At 47.3% G+C, this 10,942-nt stretch overlaps 1 protein-coding gene across 2 annotated transcripts in view; it reads left to right on the top strand.

Annotated features, from left to right (window-relative positions):
• The first annotated feature begins 419 nt into the window (after positions 1–419).
• Positions 420–10,942, top strand: part of Ggcx (gamma-glutamyl carboxylase) — a 22,432-nt gene continuing 11,909 nt past the window's right edge. The window contains exons 1-6 of one of the 2 annotated variants that reach the window (XR_012911637.1): positions 420–585; positions 816–986; positions 4,911–5,069; positions 5,347–5,512; positions 8,671–8,749; positions 10,236–10,342. Coding sequence is in view for 1 of the 2 variants with exons in the window: in XM_075983823.1 (XP_075839938.1) it covers positions 543–585; positions 816–986; positions 4,911–5,069; positions 5,347–5,512; positions 8,671–8,749; positions 10,236–10,342 (725 nt within the window). In the remaining variant the exon portion in view is untranslated. The remainder of the gene's footprint in view (positions 586–815; positions 987–4,910; positions 5,070–5,346; positions 5,513–8,670; positions 8,750–10,235; positions 10,343–10,942) is intronic. The other variant, XM_075983823.1, reaches the window with a different exon arrangement.

The following is a 10,942-nucleotide window of genomic DNA, read 5'->3' as shown; positions in this document are numbered from 1 at the left end:
AAAGGTGGCACAAGCCTTTAGTCCCAGCACTCTGGAGGCAGACGGTTGTCTGTAAGTTCGAGGCCAGTCTGGTCTACACAAACGAGCTCGGGACTACACAGCTACAAAGACAGACCCTGTCTCAAAACAACAAAACAGGCGTATGTGATGGGTAGTTAGCAAAGAGACACTTGTTCTGGGAATGGTCACTCCTCCCTTACAATGCCAAGGTTAGATTCACGCGTGACCCTTTACCCCTGCGCTGTCCATCCTCCGCCCCCAACTCCTTACCCTGCCCCTCCTCCTCCTGCTCCGCAAGTTCTTTGGGCTCAACCCTACGCTCAGGATCCCTCCGCCCCGCCCCTCACCCCGCCCACACACTTAGCCCCGCCCCTACGCCTGAGTCCCCGGCCGTGGGTTCTGGCCTTCACGACAGTGCGGTTGGGGTGCTTTCCGGCCTGCCGCGCGAGTGTTGACGACGTGTCGAGGGGGCGGAGCCCAAGACAGTAGTGGGTTTCCACTTGCTCGCGGTCGGCTGCAGAGGGCTGTCTGTCTCTGCAGTCATGGCTGTGCACCGTGACTCTGCACGGACCGCTACCTCCTCAGGTAGGCTGGCTGAGGGTTGGCGAGAGGGATGGTGACCTTAGTGAGGAAGTGGCATATTGGGAGAGATGGTAGTCTTGTGTTGTGAGTCCGTGGGAGGATCCTGGAGGAGGGCCTGCCACCCAGAAGCTTGCGGTAGTCCTATCAATGGGAGAACCCAGTGGGGTGGATACCCTAGGCTGTGGGGACTTCGGTTTTCCTACGCACACATTTCCCCCACTTCTTGGTTGTAGATAAAGTGCAGAAAAACAAGTCTGCACGGACATCAGGGCTCAGCCAGGGCAGCCGCATGGAGAAACTTTTGGGGTTTGAATGGACAGATTTATCTAGCTGGCAGAGTGTCGTGACCCTGCTTAACCGACCAACGGACCCCGCAAACCTGGCTGTCTTTCGTTTTCTTTTTGGTAAGTCTATTTTCTGGTCCTGGACATTTTGGCTGGGCTTGAGAAAATGACATCCTATTTCTTTTTAAGATTTAGTGTGTGTGTGTGTGTGTGTGTGTGTGTTAGTTTGCCTTCTATTACTGTGATAAAAATACCATGACAAAAAGCACTTTGCAAAGGAAGGGTTTGTTTCAGCTTACAGTTGTAGTTCATCATGAAGGGATGGATGTCAGGTCAGGAACCTGGAGGGCAGAACTGGAAAAGAGTCATGGAAGAACCACAGTGGCTATTGGCTTGCTCCTCGTGGCTTGCTCCGCCTGCTTTCTTATACCACCTGGGATCACCTGTCCACGCAGTAGGCGGGGCCCTCCCACATCAGTGTTCACAGGCCAGTCTGCTTCGAGGTATTTTCTCAGTGGAGGTTCCAAGATTAACCAGGATAGTTTCTGTATGGATGTGTGAATGTATGCCAGGTATCTGGTTGCTTGTTGAAGCCAAAAGAGAGTGTTGGATTCCTTGGAACTGGAGTAAAAGGCAATTGTACTGCCTGATATGGCTGCTGGGAATCGAGCTCTGGTCCTTTGGAAGATTAGCGCAGGCTCTTAACTGCTGAGCCATTCTCTCTAGTGCAATCACCTATTTCTTAGTTATTTCTTAGGTATTCTTTTCCTTAGAGCTGAAAGTATTGGAATAATGGAAGAATTCTTTGGAAGTTAGAATCGTAACCTGGCCTTGTCACCTCTAGTTAGGGTTTAGTGCTCAGAAATGCTTTGGTCTGTGCACTTGTGCATGTAGACCACAGGTCAACGTCAGGTGTCTTCTTTAATCATTTCTCCACCTTCTTTTTTTTAAAATTTATTTATTATGTATACAATATTCTGTCTGTGTGTATGCCTGCAGGCCAGAAGAGGGCACCAGACCTCATTACAGATGGCTGTGAGCCACCATGTGGTTGCTGGGAATTGAACTCAGGACCTTTGGAAGAGCAGGCAATGCTCTTAACCTCTGAGCCATCTCTCCAGCCCTCCACCTTATTTTTTAAGACAGGGTCTCTCCTGAGCCTGGAGCTCACCAATTGAGTTAGACTGGCTGGGCAGCAAGTCCCAGGAACCTCCACAGCACTGAGATTGACTGTGCCAGGCTTTCTGCATGAGTGCTAGTGATCTGAATTCAGGCTCTCATGCGTACAGCAAGACTGAGTAATCTCCCCAGCTCTCTTTGGTGTTTGAAATGGTCTTATTCCATAGGTCAGACTTACCTGGCCTCTCGAGTGCTGATCTTCCTGCTTCACCATCACACCTGACAAGGGACCCATTTTATTCATGTCAGGAAGCTGCTTAGGAATGAAGTATTTCAGAGAAACACCCTAGCAGCTCAGAGAGTTAGGATGTGCCGAGACACTGCCCTAGCAGCTCAGAGAGTTAGGATGTGCCGAGACACTGCCCTAGCAGCCCAGAGAGTTAGAATGTGCCGAGACACTGCCCTAGCAGCCCAGAGAGTTAGGATGTGCCGAGACACTGCCCTAGCAGCCCAGAGAGTTAGGATGTGCCGAGACACTGCCCTAGCAGCCCAGAGAGTTAGGATGTGCCGAGACACTGCCCTAGCAGCTCAGAGAGTTAGGATGTGCCGAGACTCTACTCCTGTAAGTCCAGTAGCTTCCAACTGGAGACCATTTTGCTTCTTGGAGACATTTTTAGTTAGAACTTTTGAAGAAGAGGAATAGGTAATGGTGGCTGGCATCTGATGCACTAGATGTCTTGTAATGAACGGGTAAATACCCCTACAGATAATTAACCAGACTGGCTAACGCAACTGCTTCTGGGATTGAGAAACTGCCTGATCCCAAACTGGCTTCCAGAGCCGAGTGTCCCTTATTTATCTTAGTGTGTTGACCAAATACCACTGCCTTCCTGTGTGTGTCAGTGTAATAAGGAGGCTACTTGTTGGTTCCCGGCCGCTTAGCCCCACAATAATCACACAGAAACTGTATTAATTAAATCACTGCTTGGCCCATTAGCTCTAGCTTCTTATTGGCTAACTCTTACATATTAATTTAACCCATTTCTATTGATATGTGTATCATCATGTGGCTGTGGCTTACTGGCTAAAGTTCCATCTGGCTCTGGCGGGGCTCCATGGCTTCTCTCTGACTCTGCCCTTCTTTCTCCCAGCATTCAGTTTGGTTTTCTCTGCTTACCTCTATTCTTTTGCCCTATCAGGCTAAGCCAGTTTTCTTTATTAATTAACCAATTGTATTCACAGCATACAAAAGGGAATCCCACATCATGTCAGGAGGCAAAAAAAAAATGTATTAAGAAGGTCCCCCGGGGGGCTGGAGAGATGGCTCAGAGGTTAAGAGCGTTGCCTGCTCTTCCAAAGATCCTGAGTTCAATTCCCAGCAACCACATGGTGGCTCATAACCATTTGTAATGGGGTCTGGTGCCCTCTTCTGGCCTACAGGCATACACACAGACAGACTATTGTATACATAATAAATAAATTAAAAAAAAAAGAAGGTTCCCCGGAGCACTTTTTATGGTTCAGTAGGGTGTATCTTTATAGATGTAATTAATTGAACCCTAACAGTTTCTATAGTGTTTTGTACATATCTCTTACTTAATCTTTCTGCAGCTCTGTGACATTTTGTTATTGTTTGTCTTGTTTGTTTTTATTTTTTGAGATAGGATTTCACTGCCCTAGATGTATAGTCCTGGTTGATCTGCCACTCACTATGTAGATCAGGCTGGTCTAGAACTCACAGAGACCTGCTTGCCGCTGCCTCCCTCCCCAGTGCTGGGATTAAAGGTGTATTCTAGGATCACTGGCTTGTGAAGTATTTTTTTAAAGCTCTATTTTAGTGTGTATATTGTGTGAGTGTTTGTACATACTCCCACATATGTGTGCACACTCCTGTGTGTGCACACTCCTACCTGTGTGTGCACACTCCCACACATGTGTGCACACTCCTATCTGTGTGCGCACACTTCTACCTGTGTGTGCACACCTCCTACCTGTGTGTGCACACTCCCACACGTGTGTGCACACTCCCACATGTGTGCACACTCCCACATGTGTGCACACTCCTACCTGTGTGTGCACACTCCCACCTGTGTGTGCACACTCCCACATGTGTGTGCACACTCCCACATGTGTGCACACTCCTACCTGTGTGTGCACACCTCCTACCTGTGTGTGCACACTCCCACACATGTGTGCACACTCCCACACGTGTGTGCACACTCCCACACATGTGTGCACACTCCTACCTGTGTGTGCACACTCCTACCTGTGTGTGCACACTCCCACACATGTGTGCACACTCCCACATGTGTGCACACTCCCACACGTGTGTTCACACTCCCACATGTGTGCACAGGTGAGCGTTCCTGTGCATGAGCACAGAAGCTAGAAAACGGTCTCTGTCACATTCCACTCACTAGTTCCTTTGAGGCCAAGTCTCTCCCTGAGCCCCTGGGGCTTGCGGTTCCTCAGCAGGCTGGAAGCCAGCAAGCTTCCTGTTTCTGCCCCTTTCACAGCTGGCTTACAGCTGCATAGAATTCCCAGCTTGTTATTGGTGCTGGGATCTGAACTACAGTCCTTATGATTGCTCAGTGGGTCCACCTTTCCAGCCTCACTACCTCTTCACAAAGTATGTGCATGATTTACTGGTGGGAATCAGCTTGTGAGCTTTAGGGTTTGTCGGACCACACAACTAGCGTAATTCCTAGCCAAGAATAGGCTCAGTACTAATAGTAGGGACTAATAATAGTGACTATCATTTTGTTTTTTTGAGGCAAGGTTTTTCTATTTATCTCAGGCTGGACTGGGACTCACTGTGTAGCCAGGCTGGTGGTGAAATTCAAGTGTGGCGCTGTGCGTACTGAGAGCTACATCATGCCTCTTTAGCAGATGTTAACAGCTGTCTTCCCTCACTTGCTTTTATAGCGTTCTTGATGCTCCTGGACATTCCCCAGGAGCGGGGCCTTAGCTCCCTGGACCGAAAATACTTGGATGGGCTGGACGTGTGTCGCTTTCCCTTGCTGGATGCCTTGCGCCCTCTGCCGCTTGACTGGATGTACCTTGTCTACACCATCATGTTTCTGGGTGAGGGGAACTGGGTGCTGGGGATCTGAACTAGGGAGAATGACGCAGCAGAAGCATGCTGGTGAACAAGTCATTGATGTCTGTAGCACTTCCTCCGTGATTCGGCCTCATGCTGCTCCTCTGTTGTCATGTGAGCCGTCACGACCCCACAACTCTTCTTTCATTTAGTGCTCTGCCTGGTTATAAAATGCCTGCTGACCTTTCTTAATTTCGGTCCCAGGGAAGCTGGGCCTGTGGTGACACTTTGACCTTGAATCCTCTCCTCACAAACCCCCAGGGGCACTGGGCATGATGCTGGGCCTGTGCTACCGGCTAAGCTGTGTGTTATTCCTGCTACCCTACTGGTACGTGTTTCTCCTGGACAAGACATCGTGGAACAACCACTCCTATCTGTATGGTTTGTTGGCCTTTCAGTTGACGTTCATGGATGCAAACCATTACTGGTATGTGCCCTGAAAAGTAGGGGTAAGGTGTGTCTGGGTCAGGATGCTTGCTAGAGAGACAGGGCCCAGTGAAGTTCTAGAAATTGTCGCATAGGCACAATTTTTATTGGTGCTTTGGTCTTTTGGGAGGGGGGTTTCAGGTGGGATTTGTATTACTGTGTGTCAGGCTGGTCTGGAACTTACTACATCGTCTAGGCTGGCCTTGAACTTGCTATTCTCTGTTCCTAGTCTGACTGCTGGAATTAGAGCTGCGAGCCACCATGTTGACTCAAAGACATTTTAAACCAAGTTTTGCAAAGTATGGTTTGAGATCATACTTTGACTTTGATGGATTTGGGGGAGCCTGTTTTCTCCTTCCATGTGGGTTCTGGGGAATCCTGAGGTAGCCTTGATGGTGAATGCCCTTCTTCACTAAGTTATATTGCTTGCCTGACTTGGATCGATTGGGAAGGGGAAGGGCCAGAAAGTTGGGTGATTGCAATGACATAGGAAAATGGCTCCACCCACCCCTTTACTTTTTCCATATCTCTCCAGGTACCTTGATATATCACTCCTGTATCCCTCTTAGAAGAAGAGAAGACTAAAGCCAGACATAGCTGTTTTCATATACTCCAGGGTGCAGACTTTACTTTCTGTGTGTGAGCCCAGAGAGGCAGAGTTAGAGCCAAATGTAGAAGTTCCTGTGAGGTGGAGATGATAGCAGATACCAAGAGGAGAGGGACCACCAGGGTTGCCCAGCAGTGCAACTAGGAGAAAGTAACCCACTCCGCTCTGGCCTAGGTGACCATCTCTCAGGGGAGGTGGGGCAAAGTCTTGGAGCCAGGGTGGTGGGGCAGGAGACCTTGAGGCTCTCTTTGTTCGGTGAGAGGAGCTGGTGGGGATGGTTCAGCAGTGATGTATGAGTACACATTTCTCTCCCGTAAAGCTTTGTGTGTGTGCCCGTGTGCTGGGGATTGCCCCGGCCTCCTGCGTGTACACTACCACAAGGTTACGCTCCCAAACCCCAGTCCTCACCTTTGCCAAACTTGAAACCCATTCAGGGTGTCTAGCTTTGATCCTAGAGAATTAAGAGGTCATTTTGACAGGTATCCCCCACTTTCAGGTTCCACTTTTGTTATTTTTAGACATTTTGAAAAAATTACTATCACATACTCAGGACTTTCTTTGTGGCAGGCATATTTAAATGTTTTTCCTTATTCAAACCTATGAAGAGTCAGGTTTAGTTGCTCAGGCCCAGCACTTTGGGATGCTGAGGCAAGAGGATTGCTTTGAATTAGAGACCAGCCTGGGCTATCTATATTGTCTCAAAACAAACAAATATGAGGTCCCTAGAGGTGAACTAATTTTGTAAATGAAAAAGTAAGTCTTGGGAAGATAAAGACTCTGCCTAAGGTTACACAGCAGGCAGGAAACAAACGTCCTCATTGTCCTTGACTGTAGGCCTAGGCTTTCGCCCACAGTGTAAGCCCCGTTCTCCCTAACTTCTTCCAAACCTGCTTGGTTTCTGCCTCAGAGTAAATCTGGTGTTAGTATCCTAGCTTTTTCCATTCTCTCGCAGGATAAAATTTAAAGTCAGGAGTCCTTTATCCTGGATCCAGTTTTATAAATGTCAGTTTATGCTCTGCATTATTTTGCTGGGGAGGATTTTGAGTTTATTTTTCTTTTTTTACCCCTATGGAAATGGAGGTCAAACTCAGGGCCTTGTATGGGTTAGGCAAGTGATCAGTGACCTGGGCCACTTTCCCAGCCCCTCCCCTTTTGAGATAATAGACTGTGTAGATGAATGTGGTGGTGCACACCTTTATTCCCAGCATTGAAGAAGCAGAGCGGCGTGAGGATTATAGCTTGGTCTACATGGTGACTTCTAGGCCTGCCTGGGCTGTAAAGACCTTGTCTCAAAACACCAAAACAAAATAAAAGAGATAATGTACTATACATGTTTATTTGTGTGTGTGTGTGTGTGCATGAGTTAATGCACCTTCGTGTCTGTGTTTTTTTTTAATTATTTATTTATACAATATTCTGTCTGTGTGTATGTCTGCGGGCCAGCAGAGGGCGCCAGACCTCATTACAGATGGTTGTAAGCCACCATGTGGTTGCTGGGAATTGGACTCAGGACCTTTGGAAGAGCAGGCAATGCTCTTAACCATTGAGCCATCTCTCCAGCCCCGTGTCTGTGTTTTTTATTTCATGTGTGTATATATTAAGCTTACATGTATGTATGTATGTGTACCATATGCGTTCCTGGTGTTGGTGGAGGTCAGAATATGGTTCTGGACTTCCTGAAATTGGAGTTAGAGGCAGTTGTGAGCTACCATGTGGGTTCTAGGAGTTGAACCCGGGTCCTCTAGAAGAGCAGTTAGTGCTTTTAACCATCTCTCCATTCCCTGTTTTGTGATTGTATTATTTAGTTATTTAGTTACTTTTTTTTTGAGACATAGTCTTACTGTGTAGTCCTAGAACTTGCTATGTAGACTATGCTGGCCTCTGTCTCCCGAGTGTGCACCATGCCCAGTCTATTTTGTTGTTTTAGTTGTAGTTACTATGATGTGGGGTTGGGAGCACAGTAGAGGGGACAAGGGTGCGTGTGCTGTGCTGTATGTGCAGAGGCCAGGGTTTTGTGGGCTCCGGGATGACCACAGGTTGCTGCCCTGAGCCATTTCTCCAGCCCACCCTTTAGATTTGTGAAACTCTCCCTCAAATTTGTTCTTCCTTGTCATTTCTATTATAGCTTTGAACCTGATCTGATTCCTTAGGACAAACTGAAGTATGTGTTTTGAGTCGGGCTCTCATCATAGGTAGATCACTGGCTCCAGACTTAAGCAGTTTCCTGGCCTCTGCCTCCTGAGTGCTGGAATTGTAGTCATGTCCACGATACCCTGCTACACTGAAGATTTTTATTCTTGTTTGTTTGTTTTTGAGGAAGGGTTTCTAGGTATAAAAGCCCTAACTATTCTGGAACTTGCTTTGTAGACCAGGCGGCCTCAAACTAACAGGTATCCAATTGCCTCTGCTTCCTGAGTGCTGAGATTAAAAGTGTGTGCCACTATTGTCCAGTTTGAAAACTATTTCGTAGGTACATAGGACTGGCCTAATTGGAGGGTGGGAATGTAGCTGAACTAAGAGACCTTTCTTCATGTCTTTCCTCCTTCCTGTAGGTCTGTGGATGGCCTGCTGAATGCCCAGAAGAAAAATGTCCATGTGCCCCTTTGGAACTACACAGTCCTGAGAGGCCAAGTATGGAATCTTGTGTGTGTGTCCAAACCTTACAGCTGGATCGAGCCCAGAGTCTCCATTTCTTCGTTGTTGATGTTGCCTGTGGCAGGCTAGCTGGCCCAGGAGCCTCCAGGGATTTGCTGTCTCCATCTCCCGTCTTACTGTGGGAGAACAGCAAATACAGATGCCCAGCACTGTGTCTTCCTTTACACGGGTTCCGGGAATTCAGCCTTGGACCCTCACTCATTCATGGAGAATGCTGTACACATTGTGCTCCTCCCAGGCAAGGAGTAGGGTTTCATAGGCAAGGGGCTCCTTGTGAGCTGTTGCTAGAGGCCCTCTCCTCTGCCTTTCTAGATTCTGTCTTGTTTTTAAAAGATACCTATTTATATAGTTGGGCATGGTTGTACACATTTTTAATTCCAGCCCTCAGGAGGCAGAGATCTGTGAGTTTAAGGTCAGCCTGGTCTACATACTGAGTTCCAGGCCAGCCAGGGCTATACAGTGAGACCTAATCTCAAAAAAAAATTATTAATTTAGTGTATGTGTGTGTACATGCTTGTGTGTGTGCGTGTACCACATGGCATGTATGTGGAGATAGAGGATGGCTTAGGAATTGGGTCCCTCCTTCCACTGTGCTGAGCAGGATGTCTCTTGATGTTTCTGTCCTGCTGCATACTCCAGGCTCCTATCTCTGCCTCCCGTTTCACTGGAGCCATGATTACAGATGCATCCCATTGCACCTTTTTCTGTTGGGAATCGAACTCAAGTTGTCAGCCCTGTCCGACCTGCACTTTCGCCCACTAAGCCGTCTTGTTGGCCCTGGTGGTTTCTTTATTCCTTTTGCTGGAAAGCTAGATGGACCCTTCATTTTTCCAGTTCCTCAGTCCCTGAGTTCTCATCCCCTCATGGAATGAATAGCACCTTGTCTATTAGATTAGACTTCTCATGAGATAATCACGTCTGTGCTTTTATTATTACTTTTTTCTTTGTGCCTGACATAGGTAGTTGTTTTTCGTTTGTTTGTTAGATGAATGAATGTCTATGTGATGAAAGGTTAGAGGAATGGCTGTATTCTTTCTTGGGTACTGGCTAAGATGGGAGGTTTATCCTTTAATTTTTTAAAAAGTTTCATTTATTTTTTTAATTGTTTTTATTGAGCTATATATTTTTCTCCACTCCCCTTCCTTCCTTCCTCTTCCCTCCCCTTCTACCCTCTCCCATGCTCCTGTGCTCCCAATTTACTCAGGAGATATTTATTTTTATTTATGTATGCATGTGTGCCAACTTGTCTATGTGTGTACCATTTGCATGCAGTGCCTACAGAGACCAGAAGAAGATGCCCTAGAACTAGAGTTATAGGTGATTGTGAGCTGCTTGACAAAGGTGCTGCGAATCAAACCCAGGTCATCTGTAAGAGCAGCAAATCCTTAACCACAGAGCTTTCTGCAGAAAAAACATGGGTTCTTTGTTTGCTTAAGCATCATGCTACATTTTGTGTTTACAGATCTTCATTGTGTATTTCATTGCGGGTGTGAAAAAGCTGGATGCAGACTGGGTTGAGGGCTACTCCATGGAGCATTTGTCCCGGCATTGGCTCTTTAGTCCCTTCAAGTGAGTAGTGTCAAGGCAGAGGCCTTCTTGGGTTACAGGTACTGAGTGGTGATTTGTCTGCCAAGTCTATGTAACCTGTGTCTGTCATTTGCCTTAGCTCCCTATTCAGACCAATGCAGAGTCAGTGATACTCAAAGATGGAGGCCGAGCTAGATGGAAGACTATAGTATTGACAGTCAGGAAGAGAAAAGAATCAGAATCAGGTGACATAGTGTGTCCCACTTTGCTTTTGGTTGCTGAGAGAAGACCATGACCAGAAACAGCTTGGGAAGAAAGCGGTTATTTGGCTCACACATCCAGTCCACATCCTAATCAGCAGCTATCATGGAGGAAAGCCAAGGCAGGGCTCCATAGAGCAGGAACCTGGAAGCAGGAACGAAGTGGAGACGGCTGAGGATGCTGCATACTGGCCTGTTTCCCATGGCTTGCTCCCGTTTTCTCTTTTAAACTTTTCTTTATGTGTGTAATTGTTTTGTTTGCATACATGTATGTGTACCACATGGGTGCCTGGTGCTGATGGAATCTAGAAGAGGGCATCTGATCCCCTGGTGCTGGAGCTACAGACAGATTTGAGCCTCCATGTGGGTACTGGGCCTCAAG

Source organism: Microtus pennsylvanicus, chromosome 8 (assembly GCF_037038515.1).
Source record: "Microtus pennsylvanicus isolate mMicPen1 chromosome 8, mMicPen1.hap1, whole genome shotgun sequence".
Classification (NCBI taxonomy): Eukaryota; Metazoa; Chordata; class Mammalia; order Rodentia; family Cricetidae; genus Microtus; species Microtus pennsylvanicus.
This window is presented reverse-complemented; position numbering and strand designations above follow the sequence as displayed.